Here is a 23,741-nt window from a genome sequence, read left to right as displayed (position 1 = left end):
TGGCACACATCAACACTTCACTTCTAGAGTGACTTTTCAGGGAAGGGAAGAATGAGGTATGTGCCACAGGCGTTCAGCTCTGAAGAGACCCCTGGTCCCAGCAAGGCTTGCAGGGCTCAGAGAACAGTGGTGTCAAAGCAAAGGGAAAATCTGGCTCCAGCAGACTCCAGGGCAACCAGGGAGGAAGGTCACAGGGCTGGGAGTGGAAGCCTGCACCACTGGAAATGGCAGGGCTCTGCACTTGGTTAAACAAGTAAAAACATTTGTGCTATCTGCAACTGTATCTAGATATATACAATATATACACTATACAAAATACATTCCTATTGTATATAGGTGTTTTGCATGTATAAATATACATACATAGAGGGAGACAAATCAATCCATTTCAAGTGCAGTTCATGATGTTAGAATCAAAATAATCTCTATTGAATAGTAGCCCTCACAGATAAAAATGTCATGCACAGTTGTCAAAAAGGCAATATCAAGGTCTAAAATAAAAAATATGTCTCATGGTCTTTAGAACTCCATAAATTGACATGCGTGCATGTCTAATGTGAACTGTGTTACAGCAGCTTGCCTGCCACAATCTTAAGCCTTTTATTCATATGGAGCTGCTTTCCTGCTGTGTGATTTGTTTGGGTCCAGCAGTGTCTGAGTTCCATGTTGTCCTGCAGGAGCTGTTCCAGTGCCCCCTCAGTGTTCTTGCCTGAAAATTACTTCATAAACCATGGCAGGATTACCTACATGAAATATGAAAAAAGGCTAGCAATGCCATCACTAAGAAGCAGGATTTGAGGATATCCCACTTACAAGTGCCCAACCTCCTCTAAACCTGCCAGTTTTATGATTTGCTGCCAATTTCTCCATTGTCATTCACCATCACTTCCAGCATTACTGCCTTGGCACTTCTCTTCATCATCCCCCAGAGAAAGGAAGGAATGATGTCTGTGGCTACTCTTGCCTTATCTGCCCATGAGGAAGGGGCAAGCAGAAGGGACACAGTTGCAGTGCTGACCCTGGAGGACTTGGAAAATAGCTCCATCTTATTTCAGCTATTCTGGGATGCCTTCTGTCTCCCTTGAAGGTAACCCAGGGAGTTTCTTGTTTCAAAAACAAGAGTGCTGGGCACCTTTTCTTTGAGCAAATGATTTTAACCTGTTGTAAACCAAACAGTCAGTCTTGGTACTAAGGTAGCCTGGGGCAGCCTGAGCCTTCAGAAAAGTCAGTGTCTGTTTCTGTGGTATTAGTGGCTCCCTTGGCCATATCTCAGCACCCTGGGCAGTTTGGGTAGGCTCTTAACACAGATCTTTCAGAGTGTCCTCCCTCACCAGGCCCTGAGTGCTTCCTCTGCCCTTGTTGTAGGATAATCTCCTCCCATGCTGTCTTCTGTTTATTGTTTTGGTTATTTTTAGTGCCCGCAAACACATTTCTGCAACACCTATATGCAACATCAGTTTGAAAATTCCACTTATGTAAATTTAAAATCTGAGCAAGATAATTGGCTTTCTTGAATAATTTTATGGGCAAATTATGCCATGTAACGCTGAACACTGTATTAACCGTGCATAGATAGAGTTGTACCCTTATTCTTGAAATGAGGGTCAGCACTTTAGAGAAAAGACATTGCAGCAAGACTTTAGGACTGTAAGTAAACTTACCAAGATTTAAAATAAACACAGTGGAATCTTGATTTTGGCAAATGAGATAAAGCAACTTTTTGTAGACAAAGGAACAAAAAAAAGGAAATGTGAGTTCACCAATCTGATTACAAGCCAACTATCAACCAAATTTATAGATGTAGGGTTAAGACAATTAAGGACCCCTGCTTTATTTTAAATTATTTTCCTCACTCACAGCAGCCATAATATACATTTGCTCATATCAGTTGTTCCTCCCCTAACACGTGATGTAGTAGGAAGTACTTTTCTGCTTTCAGTTACAGTGTTTCAGAGGAGGCAAAAGAGATTTTGCACAATTTCTGAGGGAAACTGAACTTTTAAAATCCCTAAACCAGTGACTCCCTGTGCCTCTAAAAATCAAGTTATAGTTCAGAAGTCCTGGATTTCTGAAAACTCCCCTCCATTTACCCGGCCTCAGTCTCTGAAGGGAATTATTGCTCTATATTGCTTCCCACATTTCATAGGCAAAAATGTAACAAAGATAAGAAAGGAAAGGCTCTGCATTTTACTGCCAGTCAGCTAAAGCTGCAGTTTCACTTTACATAGAATTGAAACTCCTTGAGCTTTTAGCTGGCTGATAACACGTTCCTAATATTAAAACAATAAAAAAGATCAACCTGAGAGCAAAAGACACTGCGAAGTGTTGGTACAGCTATTAAAATTTCCACAGTTTGTAGTCATAGACTCTGAGGGAGCACCTGTCAAAAATTGCAAGGTTAAGTGACTGGACGTTGTGTTTTAGAAAACCTTCATGCAAGCAAAGTGGACACTAGACATCTCATATTCCAGTGACATGTACCAGGGATGTGGCTGGTTACTTGAAGAAATCATTCACAATCCAACTTGTGCACACTCTTCCACATAGTTTTCACTTCTTTGTATTCAGTTACCTATGTCCTTATCCTTTTTGTCTTGGTTTTGGTTCCCTTCCCCAAGTTCCTTTCACTTAACAGATATTTCTTCCAGATTTCTACATAAAGTATTCAGCTTAAGAGATTTGTCTGCTCATATTAGCACACAAGTGATTCTCAGAAAGACCTGAATCCTTGAAGCTGGTACCTGCAGAAATAAATCCCAAATAATAATTATAAAAATTACTAAACTTCCATGTCAATTAACAATTTTTGTTTCCCTTGATGCAGCTTACATTTAAAAAAGGAAAAAAAAAAAAAAAAAGGAACTTGAGCTTCTGCAATCTTTGTTGATCACATGAGTATTACCCTTTCATAATGCCTTTGTCTCCTAGCTGATTAATCTCATGCTCTCTCATTAAGGATTTTAAAGTTGCCTTCCTTTGGTGTTCAGAGGAAGAGAAAGAAGATACGGTGTAGATTACTGTTGTCGTGAGTGGGTTATGTTCTCCCCTACACCTCAGATGAACCACTGTAAACCATTTTGATGCTGTTCTCTTCTGCTCCAGTTTATGATCTCTTCCAGAATCTAATCTATCAGACCTGGAAGCACAAAGAATATGGTATGTTCAACTTTTATTTTAAATTTGCTCTTAGACATTTTTGACTGGAACTGTTGTAGAAGATTTTCAAGAACATATTCTGCTTCTCTATTTTCTAAATGGTTCAGTTTACTGTTATGGTTAGAAGCTGCAGGGAATTATTTCTATACTTCAGAATGAGCCTAATATATATATACATATACTTGCTGTAACTTCTGAGATGTTTCTCTAGCCTTTCCCCCATGAACAAATATATGGAACCCCTGCAGAAAAACTTCCTTCAGAAACACATAGCTGTACTGTTGCTGAATATTTGAAGAACACCCTAAATCATTAAGAGTTTATGCACATGCCAGTTAAGATCAGTAGATTAGTTCTTTTCAAACTTCTTGTAAAGCCAAGCATAGATTACTGAGAAAAGAACAGCTCCCATATTCTAGCTGTGCTTTTAAGCAAGCCTCCCATTGCAAAGACATTGCACAAGACAGCATTGCTTTTTGCTCTTATTTAGAAGTCTTTTTGTTTGTTCTGGTACTATAATGGAAGCGAGGTTTTATATATGTGAATAGCCAGATAGCCAGCACCAGAATGTAACTCTTTACAGTTCAAATAAGTAATGCATTAAAAAGATTATCATGAAAGGGAAGAATATATGAAGAAATGAAGCACAAAGATCTAGGCTGGCTCTGCAACTACACTTAAGTCCCTAAAAAAACAGAACTACATGAGAAACTTACAAACATATTCATGAAGACTTTCAAAGCCCAGATTCTTTGCAACTAATTCCAGGCACCTAAATGTGCAGCATTACTTTTTGTTTGTTGTGTAGTAAGCCAGAGCTCTCACCATCTTCAGAGCCAAGCAGCAGTTGGAGAGGGGTCTCTCAGTCTCTCTCTTCCTTCCCTCCTTCCTCTCTTGAATGTCAGGGCGGCCTAGGTTAATGACAATAAAGTGAGAAACTTAGGTAAGCACCTAAAATTAAGTGTCTGAGTGCAATATAAGTTCATGTAGAAAGTTTGTGTCTTCAATCTAGACTGCAATCATACTTTGTCCATGTCATACTCTAATGGTTGGACAGTGTTTATTTTGGTTTATCACATCTTTGAAGGTTGAATCTAATTAGCTTTTCCTCCTGTTGCATTAATTATGTAGCAATTTGGCATAAAATAACCTCCCTTGCTTTCCAGCTGGTCCTCAGAACTCAGAGGGGCTAGATCTGTCTGGACTTAATTTCTGATTTGAGCCAGTTAACTACTACTAAGTCTGGTCAGGTTCCCAGATGCAACACTAGTCTGATTTACACTACAAGTCTCATCTTCTTCCTGAACAGATTCACCAGTTGTGAGTATTACTGATTCATCACTGTAAGTCTGGTTTAGTTCAATAAGAACTTCCATTGCACCAGTAGTGCAATCTATTGGATAATTGATAAATACACTAGACTTGCAATACACAAATGTACAGTGCTATATAAGTGCTCCCAGTGCAAATCTTACCAAAGAAGCATCCCTAGTTTTGTGAAGAGAGAGAAATAACTCCATTGACTAGTCCATAAAATGATTGTATTCTCATCATCTGCCAATTAAGATTTCAAATGCCAGTTTATACTTTTGGGAGAAGTGGAAGAGACTGTGGTCAAATACTGTTACTGTCATCATTAATGGGGGACAGAGAGCAGCCACTTATATGTAAATAAGGGATATCAAGAGCAACAAAGCAATTACAAAGACTTTGTGTCTTGCACAAGGAAAGTACAGAATTGTGGAACTTCAGCATCACTTCCTCTTCTACCTGGCTGACTGAGGGTAAAAGTGTTACCCGTTTCTGCCTGATAATGTATCACACTTTAGCACACCATCATGCCCAGAGTAATCCATTAGCCACAGATCACAGGGAAATCCCTTTACCACATATATAACAGCATATCTCATGGCTGTATGCCTCATCCCTAGACTTCCCTTGTTTTAAAGGTGGACTTTGATGTGCAGTGGCTACCAGTATTGCCCTCTCTGACTGGTGGTTCTGTGTCCATGCCTGGTGACACCCAGCACTTCATGGTCTGCTGTGGTGTGCATCGTCAGATGCAGAGTAAAGGGTACCCATTTGATGGAGCAAAATGTCTTGTAGTGCAAGAAGTCTCTATGGTTTCCCTACCAGCTCTCTGCTATGCTTCATAGGCACTAGCCTTGGCTAATGCTCCTGGCCCTGGGAGACATTGCTCTGCAATAAAAGATGGAGACAGGCAATTACTGGGATATCATGGGCCATTTGGTTAGGCTAGACACTCTTTCATTATTCTCATAACGTTTTATACATGCATAAAATGCTGTGTCCTCTGGAAAAAAAAATGGAAAGGAAATACCAACATATGCCTCCGGAAATTTCTAATCCTACTTGCACATCAATTCCTGGTCAGTGTGAGACAAGAACCAGAATTTAGATGTACAGTGGGCCTGACCCAGTGTATAGGTGAAATATTCTCATTGCATTAAACTAATACCTCCATTTTTCCTTGGTTTTAGGTACCTTGTGCAAAGAGGTCAAATGCATTGCCATTTATCTTGCTCTACATATTCCCAATGCTACTGTCAGAGGCTTGGTTTCCCAAAACTTTACCCTGTGATGTTAAATCTTCAGAAGGTACTGTGACAGTGGACTGCACCGACCGGCGCCTTACAGAAGTCCCCAGAGGGATCCCTGGAAACTCGACCAACCTTACCCTGAGTATTAACAATATTCCCCACATCTACTCAACATCCTTTGATCATCTTGAAAACCTCCAGGAGATTGACTTCAGATGCAACTGTGTGCCTGTCAAACTGGGGCCTAAAGATCATGTGTGCACCAGCCCCCTGAAAATTGAGAATGGCAGTTTTGCTGCCCTGACAGGATTGAAGTCATTGTATTTGGATGCAAACCAGCTGTCAGAAATACCCCGAGGTCTTCCTGCTACTTTAACCTTGCTGAGCCTGGAAGCAAACCACATCTTTTCTATCCAAAAAGCCAGCTTCTCAGAACTAGGAAACATAGAGGTATTGTATCTTGGACAGAACTGTTACTACCGCAATCCATGCAATGTTTCATTTGAAATTGAGGAAACAGCTTTCCTGGCACTGAAAAAGTTAACAATACTATCCCTCAAGTCCAACAACTTAACACAAATCCCACCCAATTTGTCATCTACTTTAAAGGAATTGTATATTTACAACAACATGATTCAAGAGGTTCAAGAACAGGATTTAAGTGGTCTTCCCAACCTAGAAATTCTCGACCTAAGTGGCAATTGCCCACGTTGCTATAATGCCCCATATCCTTGCATTCCCTGCCCCAAGAGCTCGATTCAAATACATTCAAAGGCTTTTGACTCTTTGGAAAATTTAAGGATTTTGCGGCTTCACAGTAACTCTCTTCAGAGCATACCCAGCAGCTGGTTTAAAAACATCAAGAATCTCAAAGAACTTGACCTCTCCCAGAATTTCCTCATGAAGGAGATTGGAGATGCTCAGTTCTTGAAATTTCTCCCTAGCCTTGTGCAGCTTGATCTGTCCTTTAACTTTGAGCTGAAGATGTATTCTCCCTTCTTGAATCTTTCTAAGACATTTTCCTCCCTCTCTAACCTGGAAACCCTGAGGCTCAAGGGTTATGTCTTTAAAGAACTGAGGGCACAAGATCTACGGCCGCTGCTCAGTCTTAGGAATCTAACCATGTTGGATCTTGGGACTAATTTTATTAAAGTTGCAAACATGACAGTGTTTGAAGAATTCCCAGCTCTTAAGTTCATTGACCTCTCAGTGAATAAAATTTCTCCTTCTTCAGGGGAAAGCAACTTCTATGGATTTTGCTCTAATCCTGGCATTTCAGTCGAGCAATACAACAGGCAAGTACAACAAGAGATGCATTATTTCAGGTATGATGAGTATGAGCGAAGCTGCCGTTCCAAAGACATAGAGGCTTCTTCCTACCAATCTTTAGTGAAGGAAGATTGCCTTAACTATGGAAAAACTCTGGATTTAAGCAGAAACAATGTATTTTTTGTCAATCCCTCAGACTTCCAGGGACTTAGCTCCCTCAAATGTCTCAACTTGTCAGATAATGCAATAAGTCAAACTTTAAATGGAAGTGAATTCTCTTACTTGTCTGGATTGAAATATCTGGATTTTTCTAACAACAGGGTTGATTTGCTATTCCAAATGGCTTTCAAAGAACTAAAATTTTTAGAAATTCTAGATCTGAGCAATAACCAGCATTATTTTCAGGCAGAAGGTGTTACTCAGTTGCTTAGTTTTACAAAAAACCTTGCCCATTTGAGGAAGCTGATGATGAATGAGAATGACATTTCTTCCACTATTGATACAGGAATGGAAAGTCAATCTCTTCAAATTTTAGAATTCAGAGGAAATCGTTTAGATGCTTTATGGATGGATGGCAATGGTAGATACTTGTCCTTCTTCAAGAATCTGACCAGCTTGGAAGAACTGGATATTTCCTTCAACTCACTCAGTTTTTTGCCTCACGGTGTTTTTGAAGAAATGCCTCCCGGTCTCAAGATCCTCAACTTAACAAATAATCGACTGAAGAGTTTCATCTGGGGAAACCTCCCCTCTCTGAAGAACCTAGTAACTCTGGACCTGAGCAATAACCTTCTGACTAACGTTCCCCGAGAGCTGTCCAATTGCACTTCATCTCTCCAAGAACTGATGCTCCGAAACAATCGCATTCAGCGTTTAACTAAATATTTTCTCAGAGGTGCTTTTGAACTGAGGTACTTAGACCTCAGCTCAAACAAGATTGAAATAATTAAGAAATCTAGCTTCCCTGAAAATGTCATTAACAACCTGCAGATGCTGCTTTTGCACGGCAATCCTTTTAAGTGTAACTGTGAGGCTGTGTGGTTTGTCTGGTGGATCAATCGGACGCAGGTGACCATTCCTCTTCTGGCCACTGACGTCACCTGTGCTGGCCCAGGGGCACATAAAGGAAAGAGCGTGGTTTTCTTGGATCTGTACACCTGTGAGCTGGACACGTCGTATTTGATCCTGTATGCTCTGTCAGCTTCGGCCATCCTTGCCTTGATGGTGTTCACAGTGATGAGCCATCTCTACTTCTGGGATGTGTGGTACAGCTACCATTACTGCACTGCCAGGCTGAAGGGCTATCGGCGCTTGTCTTCACCAGCTGCTTGCTACGATGCCTTTATTGCCTACGACAGTGAAGATCCAGCTGTGAATGAGTGGGTGCTGCAAGAGCTGGTTGAAAGGCTGGAAAACCAAAAAGCCAGGCAGTTCAATTTATGCCTGGAAGGAAGGGACTGGCTCCCAGGACAGCCGGTCTTTGACAACCTTTCCCAGAGCATTCAGCTGAGCAAAAAAACCATCTTTGTGCTGACCAACAGGTATATTAAAAGCGGCCGCTTCAAGACAACATTTTATATGGCTCATCAGCGGCTTCTGGATGAAAAAATGGATGTCATTATCTTGATATTTCTTGAGAAGGTTTTGCAGAAGTCCCGCTATGTCCGTCTGAGGAAGAGGCTGTGCAGAAGTTCAGTCCTGGAATGGCCAACTAATCCTCAATCTCAGCCTTACTTCTGGCAGTGTTTGCAAAATGCCATAGCTATCAGTAATTCTCTGGCTTACAACAAGCTTCTCCAAGAAACTGTTTAGCTCTACTCTCCCTGTCAATACTGTTATGATGCACATGCACCTTGCTTAGCACTTTTTAGTGTGCAGCAAGTAATGATGCACTACCCCCTGGAAGTCATTGATAAGAAAATCTCCACTTCCAGCTTTTTGTTCACTATAGGCCTCCAGCATCTCCTATGGTTGGGTGAAGTGTGGGTTGACACTTGGTCAACATGCTAAATACACAGAGTGATGGAGTGTTTGGACCATGCCTCAAGTTGCTGCTGTTCAGACACTCTTGGAATAAATGGGATTTTAATGAAAATGTATAGTTTCCCTATTTGCTGTATTTATGAAAATCAAGAAAATAAATCAGTGACACATTTGTGCCTGGAAATAACTTTAGAAAAGCTCATTCTTTGATCTTAGGAGTTGGGAAAATTAAAGCTTTCTTATCTTTTCATCCTAGGCTTTCAGCTTCTGAGTCTACCACTTCTGTCTGAGTGGGGAAACTGGGAAAAACGAATTCTGTTTGGACTGATGTCAGGGGCTTGGGTCTGGTATAGGAACTCTTCCAGTTGCACAGTCAAAAAGCACACAAATCTGAAGAACCTTGGAAGGATGTCTGTGGACTGAAACAGAGAGGTATGAGTTCAGAAGATCTTGTAGGCTGTAGGTGAAAAGGAGTTATAAAGGGATTCCTTATGCATGGGTGCAAGGAGGAGAAGACAGCAGATGGGCAGAGGGAGAGGCACAAGGCAGATGGAGAAAATCAGTTAAACCAAAGAGACAAAGAACTAGATATCTTCCAGATCCCTACCAACCCAAACCATTCTATGATTCTGTGATCTCAACTGCCTCTGGTGGTTCCTTGCCTAGGTCTTCTGTCTGGTCCTTTCTTTAAATAGTTCCTTTTTGATTTAGTTTAGTAGACATGCAGACAGACAAGAACACAAAAACAAACAAGAAAACCAATGCTCATATAATATTACAGACAATAAGGATTTTTTTTTCCTCCAAATTATCATAGTGGTGTTACTGATTTACAACAGAAGCAGGAGAAAGATCAGGGCCTATTTAGAAGAGTGGATGTTTTGATTTTATTTTACCATTGAAAGGAGGATCTGGGGAACTAAAGGCTTGTCAGCTTGACATCGGTGCCAGTGAAGGTCATGGGGCCGATCATCTTGAATGCCATCACGCAAGAAGTACAGGACAACCAGGGTATAAGGTCCAGCTGGCTTGGGTTAATGAAAGGCTGGTCTTCCTTGACCAACCTGGTCTCCTGCTATGACAAAATGACCTGCTTAGTGGATGAGGGAAAGGCTGTGGATGTTGTCTATCTAGAGTTTAGTAAAGCCTTTTACATAATTCTCCATAGCATTGTTTAGCCAGGAGAAAAGGTGGATCAGGGAGACCTTATCACTCTCTCCCACCACCTGAAAGGAGGCTGTATTCAGTGAGAGTCAGTCTTTTCTCTCATGTAGAAAGTGACAGGATGAAAGGAAATGGACTGGAGTTGCATCAGAGGAGGTTTACATTAGATATTAGGGGAAAAAATCATGGAAAGAGTTGTCAAGCAATGGAACAGATTGCCCAGGGAAGTGGTGAAGTCACCATCTCCACAATTGTTCAAAACGCACGTGGATATGGCACTTGGTATGTTTTAATGCTGAACATGGTCATGGTGCTAGGTTGATGATTAGACTTGATAATCTTAAAGTCTTTCCAATCTTAATTATTTTATGATACTGTGATTTCTTATGGTTGTGTTTGAAGTTTGAAGATTTGAAGTTCAACTACTTCGTGCTCATTGTGACCAAGACAGTCACCAATCACCACTTTGCCCATGAATCCCTCTTTGCTTCCAAACAACAAATCTAGGTGGGTATGTTCCCTAGTCGGTTCCCTTAATATCTCCACCAAGAAATCATCTTCAACATGCTTCAAGACTGCTTGTGTCCATTGTATAGTGTTCTTAATTGAGGTCTAGGAAGTTAAGATCATCCATAAGGACAAGGACAGCTGACCTGGAGATATTTTCTTAATTATTTTAGAAACAATTCCTTAGTGTCATGGTCCCACATGGGTGGTTGACAGCATCTTCCCACAACAACACACATCTTCATCCTTCCCAGAGACTCTCAATCACGTCATCACCAACCCCTCCCTCATATAAAGAGCCATCCCATGACTTCCCTGCACTGCCTATCCTTCCTGATGAGCCTATAACTATGTTATAACACAATAACACAATGAATCAACAGCATTGTTTTATTTGGTAAAGAAATTTCCTAAAAGCAAGATCATTTAGCCCACATTACTTTGCAGTTAAATTGTTAATAACCCTGAAGGCTGGGGCCACATAATTATACCAAAGTTTACACCTGAGCACTATACTAAAGGCATTTAATGCACTGTATCAGTTCAGTTGCTTTATATATCAGATCTTTGTTTCAAATAAAGCACAGAATTATTTGCCTTCCCTGTGCACAAATACTGTAAATAAAGCTTCAAAATTACTTGTGCCAAGAGGTTGCTTGGGCTTCTCTTCAGAAGAGTTTCTTTTGAAACTCTTCTTATGCAGATTGCAGTCTGCACAAGTCAAATAGAGAAACATTGAAACAAGGCAAATAGAACATTGGCTCTCATGCAAGCCTTGTTCATAAATCATACTCCAGCTGTCTTGAACATAAGAATGAACTGTTAATCATACTGGACTGGTAAACATCTTCATAATAAGATCATCCTTCTCTTTTTTTTATGGTCTGACAGAAGGGACACAATGTTTAAATTTCCTTGGGAGTCTGAGTTGCATTTCATGAGCAGTTGAAATGTGTATTTCTCAGATTGTTGGAAGCAAACCCACTCAACTGCATTTAACAGGATGAGATGAGGGAAAGAGCAGAAGTAAAATTGCAGAATTAATCTTACTGTATGTGCACCCAAAATGCTTCTGAAGAGTTACAGGTGACTTCCAACAGCTCTGTGAAAACTGCCTCTGTTTTGACAGAATTTAAAGCCATGAGAACAGAAAATGGTGAGGGATTTGGTGTTTAATTCTCCATGCTCGCTGGTCCATGCCTGGATTCTGGTCTGAAGATCTGTCTGTTCAGCCTGGAGGGAAACATTCCTCTCTCTGCAGCATTCTTTTGAGATACTGAAAATATGCCTCATTGCATAGCAGAAATTGGAGGATTTAGCTCATTTAGTCTGTAAACCTTACTTTTAATCATTCCACTATCCTACTGCAAGTACACATTTTTGGCTCTCTTGGTAAGAGTATCTGATGTTTGCAGCTTTGTTGGAAGTTCTTGTCATAGACTCCTAGGGGTTTTAAATGTCAAACATGCAGAGACTGTTTCTGAGGCAGTGACTATGGGGAGTGAAACCTGAGCATGTTTCACTGTACAAGTCCCTCTCGCAGTGGTTTGTCAGGTGTCTGTTGTCAGTGCTGGTACTCTGCGGTCTCTCCTGCGCTAAGTGGCAGCTGCCCCTGTCTGGCAGCCAAGGCCCACCCATCCGGGCTGGGGGGAGGATCGGGAGAGCAGGTTCAGAGAAAGCTGGTTGGAGAGAAAGCTCCTGCATAGAGATAAAGCCAGGCTAATAAGTTAAGGGAAAAAGGCAAATGATACAAAAGTGATCACTCACCACCTCCTGGCAGCAGACCAGTGCCCAGCTAGCCTCTGAGTGATGGCTGCTGTAGCTAAATCCACATCCTGCCACCCCTCCCCAGTTTTATTGCTGCACATAGAACCTTAATAGCATGAGTTATGCCTTTAGTCAGCTGAGCTCCGTAATCGTGGCTGTGCCCCCCTCCCAGACTCTGGCTCACCCACAGCCTGCTCACCAGTGTGAGGAGTGGAGAAGGCCTTGAGGCTCTGTAAGTTCCCAATAGGTGTAATGCTGGTGTGTAATCCACACTGCTTTGGTCACCAATCTCTACCACGGTACCAGAGAGCTGCTATGGAGAAAAGGGCCCCATCCCAGCCAGACCCAGTATGGTTGTTGTGACAAATGAGGTGTGACAGTGGATACTCATGTCTGTCTTTTCCAGGCCTGTGTTGAGCTATACTTGTAAGAAAACATAAAAGAAGGCACAAAATAAAAAAAAAAATTGTACAGAATAGGCAAATCATAGAGACTTGCTGAATTCCCTGCTCAGATTAGGTGTTGTGTCCCCATGCATGTGCATACACATAGATTTCTGCTCTTATTAGTAGGATTCATAGTGGATGGCTTTCATCTAACAGTAAGGGAAGAGCTCATCTTTGGCTAAATTATGATGGTGCTATGTAGAATTCTCCCTTGTGGGTCCCCCCGCATCGAGAGACCCCTAAAAAGTTCTGTGCCAGGAATGAGAGGCAGATGGGACTTTTGGTTTTTCAGTCTTCAGGTTGTTGTTTATTTTTCTCTTATCAGAAGTTCTGCACAATGTCTACATCTCAGACTTAGCGTACAAAGAGAAGGCACCAAAGTCACAAGACACACAGATTCAAGGTCTTTTAAAGCTATTTTGTCCAATTAACTCTTAGAACGTATACTTTATTTCTACCTTTCTACCAATAACTAATTATTTTTCTGTCCACGCAACATCTGCATTGTGGTTCTTTCTAACCTATCACCCTGTGCTCCCAACACTGCAGAAAATGGAATAGATGAAGAACAAGAAGGAGATCAGACAACATCCAAAATTCTCCATCTTTTTTCCTACCCATCTCCATACTAAAAACCCAAAACTCTAAGTTTTTCACCCTGTGATAAACTATACTACTATCTATTTCACACACTCAAAGATTCCAATTCGTCCCAAAGTCTTGGAAGCTTTCTCCATGGACAAAAGTTAAAAGCAGTGTTTTCCTGGGGATCAGGACTTCTCAGGACAGGCAGAGAATATTCCCTGTGCCCTGGGTTCCAACAGTGCTATATTGTACTTACAATGAAAGCATTGTTTATAGGATATTATGATTAGTAAAGCACATAAATTATTATTATTAAAATGGCACAGGATTTCTACAAAATAAATTAACATAGTACAAGCTGTAAGTAGTATAATACAGAATTTATAATAAGTTTCAACTTATAATTTCCAATCACTAAATCCTAACTTATGATGCCAGTGACTTGAAACCTGTGCAGATCAAGTCAAATCTTAGACCATGCTTTGCTCTATCAATATAGCAACTATAATTAGACTCTCAAAACATATAAAAGAATAAGCCACTCCCTCCATCCTCAGAGGATGCAAATAATTATGTAGGCATGCCTGCTACTGGAGGTTGATGGGTTTCACTGTCCAGCAGCAGCTCTGGTTCAGGTTCCCCTTTATGCCTCATAACTGGTTGGATCTCTAGACCATGGGCTGCTGCACTTTACCTCCCTCTTCCACGGGGGCCTGATGGGCCAGGGACCTGGGACCCTCCAGGACAGTAAGGAGGGGAGCAGTCACCTTTTGCCCAGGAACCTTGAGCATGGGAGGGAGGAGAAAAAATAGTTTGTCTGGGTTTTCTTCTGGGTTCACAGAACCTTCAGGGCCTGAGAATGAGGTGAAGGGTAATGAAGATGTGATCCACTCAGGGACACGTGATGGCTGCTTGCCTCATGAATTGGCATTAATGAGCAGGGGTTGAAGCAGGGTGTACTGGTGGCAGTGGCACACATCAACACTTCACTTCTAGAGTGACTTTTCAGGGAAGGGAAGAATGAGGTATGTGCCACAGGCGTTCAGCTCTGAAGAGACCCCTGGTCCCAGCAAGGCTTGCAGGGCTCAGAGAACAGTGGTGTCAAAGCAAAGGGAAAATCTGGCTCCAGCAGACTCCAGGGCAACCAGGGAGGAAGGTCACAGGGCTGGGAGTGGAAGCCTGCACCACTGGAAATGGCAGGGCTCTGCACTTGGTTAAACAAGTAAAAACATTTGTGCTATCTGCAACTGTATCTAGATATATACAATATATACACTATACAAAATACATTCCTATTGTATATAGGTGTTTTGCATGTATAAATATACATACATAGAGGGAGACAAATCAATCCATTTCAAGTGCAGTTCATGATGTTAGAATCAAAATAATCTCTATTGAATAGTAGCCCTCACAGATAAAAATGTCATGCACAGTTGTCAAAAAGGCAATATCAAGGTCTAAAATAAATGAAAAAAATATGTCTCATGGTCTTTAGAACTCCATAAATTGACATGCGTGCATGTCTAATGTGAACTGTGTTACAGCAGCTTGCCTGCCACAATCTTAAGCCTTTTATTCATATGGAGCTGCTTTCCTGCTGTGTGATTTGTTTGGGTCCAGCAGTGTCTGAGTTCCATGTTGTCCTGCAGGAGCTGTTCCAGTGCCCCCTCAGTGTTCTTGCCTGAAAATTACTTCATAAACCATGGCAGGATTACCTACATGAAATATGAAAAAAGGCTAGCAATGCCATCACTAAGAAGCAGGATTTGAGGATATCCCACTTACAAGTGCCCAACCTCCTCTAAACCTGCCAGTTTTATGATTTGCTGCCAATTTCTCCATTGTCATTCACCATCACTTCCAGCATTACTGCCTTGGCACTTCTCTTCATCATCCCCCAGAGAAAGGAAGGAATGATGTCTGTGGCTACTCTTGCCTTATCTGCCCATGAGGAAGGGGCAAGCAGAAGGGACACAGTTGCAGTGCTGACCCTGAAGGACTTGGAAAATAGCTCCATCTTATTTCAGCTATTCTGGGATGCCTTCTGTCTCCCTTGAAGGTAACCCAGGGAGTTTCTTGTTTCAAAAACAAGAGTGCTGGGCACCTTTTCTTTGAGCAAATGATTTTAACCTGTTGTAAACCAAACAGTCAGTCTTGTTACTAAGGTAGCCTGGGGCAGCCTGAGCCTTCAGAAAAGTCAGTGTCTGTTTCTGTGGTATTAGTGGCTCCCTTGGCCATATCTCAGCACCCTGGGCAGTTTGGGTAGGCTCTTAACACAGATCTTTCAGAGTGTCCTCCCTCACCAGGCCCTGAGTGCTTCCTCTGCCCTTGTTGTAGGACAATCTCCTCCCATGCTGTCTTCTGTTTATTGTTTTGGTTATTTTTAGTGCCCGCAAACACATTTCTGCAACACCTATATGCAACATCAGTTTGAAAATTCCACTTATGTAAATTTAAAATCTGAGCAAGATAATTGGCTTTCTTGAATAATTTTATGGGCAAATTATGCCATGTAACGCTGAACACTGTATTAACTGTGCATAGATGGAGTTGTACCCTTATTCTTGAAATGAGGGTCAGCACTTTAGAGAAAAGACATTGCAGCAAGACTTTAGGACTGTAAGTAAACTTACCAAGATTTAAAATAAACACAGTGGAATCTTGATTTTGGCAAATGAGATAAAGCAACCTTTTGTAGACAAAGGAACAAAAAAAAGGAAATGTGAGTTCACCAATCTGATTACAAGCCAACTATCAACCAAATTTATAGATGTAGGGTTAAGACAATTAAGGACCCCTGCTTTATTTTAAATTATTTTCCTCACTCACAGCAGCCATAATATACATTTGCTCATATCAGTTGTTCCTCCCCTAACACGTGATGTAGTAGGAAGTACTTTTCTGCTTTCAGTTACAGTGTTTCAGAGGAGGCAAAAGAGATTTTGCACAATTTCTGAGGGAAACTGAACTTTTAAAATCCCTAAACCAGTGACTCCCTGTGCCTCTAAAAATCAAGTTATAGTTCAGAAGTCCTGGATTTCTGAAAACTCCCCTCCATTTACCCGGCCTCAATCTCTGAAGGGAATTATTGCTCTATATTGCTTCCCACATTTCATAGGCAAAAATGTAACAAAGATAAGAAAGGAAAGGCTCTGCATTTTACTGCCAGTCAGCTAAAGCTGCAGTTTCACTTTACATAGAATTGAAACTCCTTGAGCTTTTAGCTGGCTGATAACACGTTCCTAATATTAAAACAATAAAAAAGATCAACCTGAGAGCAAAAGACACTGCGAAGTGTTGGTACAGCTATTAAAATTTCCACAGTTTGTAGTCATAGACTCTGAGGGAGCACCTGTCAAAAATTGCAAGGTTAAGTGACTGGACGTTGTGTTTTAGAAAACCTTCATGCAAGCAAAGTGGACACTAGACATCTCATATTCCAGTGACATGTACCAGGGATGTGGCTGGTTACTTGAAGAAATCATTCACAATCCAACTTGTGCACACTCTTCCACATAGTTTTCACTTCTTTGTATTCAGTTACCTATGTCCTTATCCTTTTTGTCTTGGTTTTGGTTCCCTTCCCCAAGTTCCTTTCACTTAACAGATATCTCTTCCAGATTTCTACATAAAGTATTCAGCTTAAGAGATTTGTCTGCTCATATTAGCACACAAGTGATTCTCAGAAAGACCTGAATCCTTGAAGCTGGTACCTGCAGAAATAAATCCCAAATAATAATTATAAAAATTACTAAACTTCCATGTCAATTAACAATTTTTGTTTCCCTTGATGCAGCTTACATTTAAAAAAGGAAAAAAAAAAAAAAAAAGGAACTTGAGCTTCTGCAATCTTTGTTGATCACATGAGTATTACCCTTTCATAATGCCTTTGTCTCCTAGCTGATTAATCTCATGCTCTCTCATTAAGGATTTTAAAGTTGCCTTCCTTTGGTGTTCAGAGGAAGAGAAAGAAGATACGGTGTAGATTACTGTTGTCGTGAGTGGGTTATGTTCTCCCCTACACCTCAGATGAACCACTGTAAACCATTTTGATGCTGTTCTCTTCTGCTCCAGTTTATGGTCTCTTCCAGAATCTAATCTATCAGACCTGGAAGCACAAAGAATATGGTATGTTCAACTTTTATTTTAAATTTGCTCTTAGACATTTTTGACTGGAACTGTTGTAGAAGATTTTCAAGAACATATTCTGCTTCTCTATTTTCTAAATGGTTCAGTTTACTGTTATGGTTAGAAGCTGCAGGGAATTATTTCTATACTTCAGAATGAGCCTAATATATATATACATATACTTGCTGTAACTTCTGAGATGTTTCTCTAGCCTTTCCCCCATGAACAAATATATGGAACCCCTGCAGAAAAACTTCCTTCAGAAACACATAGCTGTACTGTTGCTGAATATTTGAAGAACACCCTAAATCATTAAGAGTTTATGCACATGCCAGTTAAGATCAGTAGATTAGTTCTTTTCAAACTTCTTGTAAAGCCAAGCATAGATTACTGAGAAAAGAACAGCTCCCATATTCTAGCTGTGCTTTTAAGCAAGCCTCCCATTGCAAAGACATTGCACAAGACAGCATTGCTTTTTGCTCTTATTTAGAAGTCTTTTTGTTTGTTCTGGTACTATAATGGAAGCGAGGTTTTATATATGTGAATAGCCAGATAGCCAGCACCAGAATGTAACTCTTTACAGTTCAAATAAGTAATGCATTAAAAAGATTATCATGAAAGGGAAGAATATATGAAGAAATGAAGCACAAAGATCTAGGCTGGCTCTGCAACTACACTTAAGTCCCTAAAAAAACAGAACTACATGAGAAACTTACAAACATATTCATGAAGACTTTCAAAGCCCAGATTCTTTGCAACTAATTCCAGGCACCTAAATGTGCAGCATTACTTTTTGTTTGTTGTGTAGTAAGCCAGAGCTCTCACCATCTTCAGAGCCAAGCAGCAGTTGGAGAGGGGTCTCTCAGTCTCTCTCTTCCTTCCCTCCTTCCTCTCTTGAATGTCAGGGCGGCCTAGGTTAATGACAATAAAGTGAGAAACTTAGGTAAGCACCTAAAATTAAGTGTCTGAGTGCAATATAAGTTCATGTAGAAAGTTTGTGTCTTCAATCTAGACTGCAATCATACTTTGTCCATGTCATACTCTAATGGTTGGACAGTGTTTATTTTGGTTTATCACATCTTTGAAGGTTGAATCTAATTAGCTTTTCCTCCTGTTGCATTAATTATGTAGCAATTTGGCATAAAATAACCTCCCTTGCTTTCCAGCTGGTCCTCAGAACTCAGAGGGGCTAGATCTGTCTGGACTTAATTTCTGATTTGAGCCAGTTAACTACTACTAAGTCTGGTCAGGTTCCCAGATGCAACACTAGTCTGATTTACACTACAAGTCTCATCTTCTTCCTGAACAGATTCACCAGTTGTGAGTATTACTGATTCATCACTGTAAGTCTGGTTTAGTTCAATAAGAACTTCCATGAACACACTTCCATTGCACCAGTAGTGCAATCTATTGGATAATTGATAAATACACTAGACTTGCAATACACAAATGTACAGTGCTATATAAGTGCTCCCAGTGCAAATCTTACCAAAGAAGCATCCCTAGTTTTGTGAAGAGAGAGAAATAACTCCATTGACTAGTCCATAAAATGATTGTATTCTCATCATCTGCCAATTAAGATTTCAAATGCCAGTTTATACTTTTGGGAGAAGTGGAAGAGACTGTGGTCAAATACTCTGTTACTGTCATCATTAATGGGGGACAGAGAGCAGCCACTTATATGTAAATAAGGGATATCAAGAGCAACAAAGCAATTACAAAGACTTTGTGTCTTGCACAAGGAAAGTACAGAATTGTGGAACTTCAGCATCACTTCCTCTTCTACCTGGCTGACTGAGGGTAAAAGTGTTACCCGTTTCTGCCTGATAATGTATCACACTTTAGCACACCATCATGCCCAGAGTAATCCATTAGCCACAGATCACAGGGAAATCCCTTTACCACATATATAACAGCATATCTCATGGCTGTATGCCTCATCCCTAGACTTCCCTTGTTTTAAAGGTGGACTTTGATGTGCAGTGGCTACCAGTATTGCCCTCTCTGACTGGTGGTTCTGTGTCCATGCCTGGTGACACCCAGCACTTCATGGTCTGCTGTGGTGTGCATTGTCAGATGCAGAGTAAAGGGTACCCATTTGATGGAGCAAAATGTCTTGCAGTGCAAGAAGTCTCTATGGTTTCCCTACCAGCTCTCTGCTATGCTTCATAGGCACTAGCCTTGGCTAATGCTCCTGGCCCTGGGAGACATTGCTCTGCAATAAAAGATGGAGACAGGCAATTACTGGGATATCATGGGCCATTTGGTTAGGCTAGACACTCTTTCATTATTCTCATAACGTTTTATACATGCATAAAATGCTGTGTCCTCTGGAAAAAAAAATGGAAAGGAAATACCAACATATGCCTCCGGAAATTTCTAATCCTACTTGCACATCAATTCCTGGTCAGTGTGAGACAAGAACCAGAATTTAGATGTACAGTGGGCCTGACCCAGTGTATAGGTGAAATATTCTCATTGCATTAAACTAATACCTCCATTTTTCCTTGGTTTTAGGTACCTTGTGCAAAGAGGTCAAATGCATTGCCATTTATCTTGCTCTACATATTCCCAATGCTACTGTCAGAGGCTTGGTTTCCCAAAACTTTACCCTGTGATGTTAAATCTTCAGAAGGTACTGTGACAGTGGACTGCACCGACCGGCGCCTTACAGAAGTCCCCAGAGGGATCCCTGGAAACTCAACCAACCTTACCCTGAGTATTAACAATATTCCCCACATCTACCCAACATCCTTTGATCATCTTGAAAACCTCCAGGAGATTGACTTCAGATGCAACTGTGTGCCTGTCAAACTGGGGCCTAAAGATCATGTGTGCACCAGCCCCCTGAAAATTGAGAATGGCAGTTTTGCTGCCCTGACAAGATTGAAGTCATTGTATTTGGATGCAAACCAGCTGTCAGAAATACCCCGAGGTCTTCCTGCTACTTTAACCTTGCTGAGCCTGGAAGCAAACCACATCTTTTCTATCCAAAAAGCCAGCTTCTCAGAACTAGGAAACATAGAGGTATTGTATCTTGGACAGAACTGTTACTACCGCAATCCATGCAATGTTTCATTTGAAATTGAGGAAACAGCTTTCCTGGCACTGAAAAAGTTAACAATACTATCCCTCAAGTCCAACAACTTAACACAAATCCCACCCAATTTGTCATCTACTTTAAAGGAACTGTATATTTACAACAACATGATTCAAGAGGTTCAAGAACAGGATTTAAGTGGTCTTCCCAACCTAGAAATTCTCGACCTAAGTGGCAATTGCCCACGTTGCTATAATGCCCCATATCCTTGCATTCCCTGCCCCAAGAGCTCGATTCAAATACATTCAAAGGCTTTTGACTCTTTGGAAAATTTAAGGATTTTGCGGCTTCACAGTAACTCTCTTCAGAGCATACCCAGCAGCTGGTTTAAAAACATCAAGAATCTCAAAGAACTTGACCTCTCCCAGAATTTCCTCATGAAGGAGATTGGAGACGCTCAGTTCTTGAAATTTCTCCCTAGCCTTGTGCAGCTTGATCTGTCCTTTAACTTTGAGCTGAAGATGTATTCTCCCTTCTTGAATCTTTCTAAGACATTTTCCTCCCTCTCTAACCTGGAAACCCTGAGGCTCAAGGGTTATGTCTTTAAAGAACTGAGGGCACAAGATCTACAGCCACTGCTCAGTCTTAGGAATCTAACCATGTTGGATCTTGGGACTAATTTTATTAAAGTTGCAAACATGACAGTGTTTGAAGAATTCCCAGCTCTTAAGTTCATTGACCTCTCAGTGAATAAAATTTCTCCTTCTTCAGGGGAAAGCAACTTCTATGGATTTTGCTCTAATCCTGGCATTTCAGTCGAGCAATACAACAGGCAAGTACAACAAGAGATGCATTATTTCAGGTATGATGAGTATGAGCGAAGCTGCCGTTCCAAAGACATAGAGGCTTCTTCCTACCAATCTTTAGTGAAGGAAGATTGCCTTAACTATGGAAAAACTCTGGATTTAAGCAGAAACAATGTATTTTTTGTCAATCCCTCAGACTTCCAGGGACTTAGCTCCCTCAAATGTCTCAACTTGTCAGATAATGCAATAAGTCAAACTTTAAATGGAAGTGAATTCTCTTACTTGTCTGGATTGAAATATCTGGATTTTTCTAACAACAGGGTTGATTTGCTATTCCAAATGGCTTTCAAAGAACTAAAATTTTTAGAAATTCTAGATCTGAGCAATAACCAGCATTATTTTCAGGCAGAAGGTGTTACTCAGTTGCTTAGTTTTACAAAAAACCTTGCCCATTTGAGGAAGCTGATGATGAATGAGAATGACATTTCTTCCACTATTGATACAGGAATGGAAAGTCAATCTCTTCAAATTTTAGAATTCAGAGGAAATCGTTTAGATGCTTTATGGATGGATGGCAATGGTAGATACTTGTCCTTCTTCAAGAATCTGACCAGCTTGGAAGAACTGGATATTTCCTTCAACTCACTCAGTTTTTTGCCTCACGGTGTTTTTGAAGAAATGCCTCCCGGTCTCAAGATCCTCAACTTAACAAATAATCGACTGAAGAGTTTCATCTGGGGAAACCTCCCCTCTCTGAAGAACCTAGTAACTCTGGACCTGAGCAATAACCTTCTGACTAACGTTCCCCGAGAGCTGTCCAATTGCACTTCATCTCTCCAAGAACTGATGCTCCGAAACAATCGCATTCAGCGTTTAACTAAATATTTTCTCAGAGGTGCTTTTGAACTGAGGTACTTAGACCTCAGCTCAAACAAGATTGAAATAATTAAGAAATCTAGCTTCCCTGAAAATGTCATTAACAACCTGCAGATGCTGCTTTTGCACGGCAATCCTTTTAAGTGTAACTGTGAGGCTGTGTGGTTTGTCTGGTGGATCAATCGGACGCAGGTGACCATTCCTCTTCTGGCCACTGACGTCACCTGTGCTGGCCCAGGGGCACATAAAGGAAAGAGCGTGGTTTTCTTGGATCTGTACACCTGTGAGCTGGACACGTCGTATTTGATCCTGTATGCTCTGTCAGCTTCGGCCATCCTTGCCTTGATGGTGTTCACAGTGATGAGCCATCTCTACTTCTGGGATGTGTGGTACAGCTACCATTACTGCACTGCCAGGCTGAAGGGCTATCGGCGCTTGTCTTCACCAGCTGCTTGCTACGATGCCTTTATTGCCTACGACAGTGAAGATCCAGCTGTGAATGAGTGGGTGCTGCAAGAGCTGGTTGAAAGGCTGGAAAACCAAAAAGCCAGGCAGTTCAATTTATGCCTGGAAGGAAGGGACTGGCTCCCAGGACAGCCGGTCTTTGACAACCTTTCCCAGAGCATTCAGCTGAGCAAAAAAACCATCTTTGTGCTGACCAACAGGTATATTAAAAGCGGCCGCTTCAAGACAACATTTTATATGGCTCATCAGCGGCTTCTGGATGAAAAAATGGATGTCATTATCTTGATATTTCTTGAGAAGGTTTTGCAGAAGTCCCGCTATGTCCGTCTGAGGAAAAGGCTGTGCAGAAGTTCAGTCCTGGAATGGCCAACTAATCCTCAGTCTCAGCCTTACTTCTGGCAGTGCTTGCAAAATGCCATAGCTATCAGTAATTCTCTGGCTTACAACAAGCTTCTCCAAGAAACTGTTTAGCTCTACTCTCCCTGTTAATATTGTTATGATGCACAAGATAAAAAAAATCCTCCACAAAGGATTCTGAACTTCCTTTGCAGAAACTGTCAAAGCAGGGAAGATATACCTCCTTGATGTTATATCCCAAAATGAAAGGCACAGTTACTTTGAAATCCTATAATTCCAAATTGAATATAAAGTGTTGCCAGAACAGATGTTTAGTTGACATGCACCTTGCTTTGCACTGATCTCTGCACAGTAAGGCAAGATGCTAAAATGGGAAGTCATGCGACTTCAGGTTCTGTAGGGCTTGCAGGTTGCTTTGTGAAAGCAAGGAGGCAGAGCAGGACAGCAGAGAGGAAAAGGCACAAGGCAGGTGGAGAAAATCAAGTAAATAAAGGAGGAGGTGAGACTAGACAAAGAAAGGAAAGTAAAAGGAAAAGAAGAGAAAGTGGAAATGGTGGTAAGAAAGGGGGAACACGCAGCTATACTATAGCATAGCAGAAGTTCAGACACATTTACTGGTAATTTCCAA

At 41.1% G+C, this 23,741-nt stretch overlaps 2 protein-coding genes across 2 annotated transcripts; both read left to right on the top strand.

Moving 5' to 3' along the window:
• Nucleotides 1-3,080: 3,080 nt before the first annotated feature.
• On the top strand, nucleotides 3,081-9,150 carry LOC128821793 (toll-like receptor 7). Its single transcript, XM_054003112.1, has 4 exons — nucleotides 3,081-3,156; nucleotides 4,466-4,476; nucleotides 5,106-5,220; nucleotides 5,656-9,150. Exons 1-4 carry the CDS (start codon nucleotides 3,081-3,083, stop codon nucleotides 8,796-8,798), a joined length of 3,345 nt encoding a protein of 1,114 aa, XP_053859087.1. The 3' UTR covers nucleotides 8,799-9,150.
• Nucleotides 9,151-17,493: 8,343 nt separating this feature from the next.
• On the top strand, nucleotides 17,494-23,376 carry LOC128821787 (toll-like receptor 7). The gene is made up of 4 exons (XM_054003099.1): nucleotides 17,494-17,569; nucleotides 18,879-18,889; nucleotides 19,535-19,708; nucleotides 20,087-23,376. The coding sequence occupies exons 1-4, from the start codon at nucleotides 17,494-17,496 to the stop codon at nucleotides 23,225-23,227; spliced, it is 3,402 nt and encodes a 1,133-aa protein (XP_053859074.1). The 3' UTR covers nucleotides 23,228-23,376.
• The last annotated feature ends 365 nt before the right edge of the window (nucleotides 23,377-23,741 follow it).

The sequence above is a fragment of the Vidua macroura genome, chromosome 2, assembly GCF_024509145.1.
Source record: "Vidua macroura isolate BioBank_ID:100142 chromosome 2, ASM2450914v1, whole genome shotgun sequence".
Lineage (NCBI taxonomy): Eukaryota > Metazoa > Chordata > Aves > Passeriformes > Viduidae > Vidua > Vidua macroura.
This window is presented reverse-complemented; position numbering and strand designations above follow the sequence as displayed.

Coding starts and splice junctions, on each gene's coding strand:
- LOC128821793 (XM_054003112.1), top strand. CDS start 3,081: ATGCTGTTCTCTTCTGCTCCAGTTTATGATCTCTTCCAGAATCTAATC. Junction 5,221..5,655: donor TGGTGTGCATCGTCAGATGC/AGAGTAAAGGGT, acceptor TTCCTTGGTTTT/AGGTACCTTGTGCAAAGAGG.
- LOC128821787 (XM_054003099.1), top strand. CDS start 17,494: ATGCTGTTCTCTTCTGCTCCAGTTTATGGTCTCTTCCAGAATCTAATC. Junction 19,709..20,086: donor CAGTGCAAGAAGTCTCTATG/GTTTCCCTACCA, acceptor CCTTGGTTTTAG/GTACCTTGTGCAAAGAGGTC.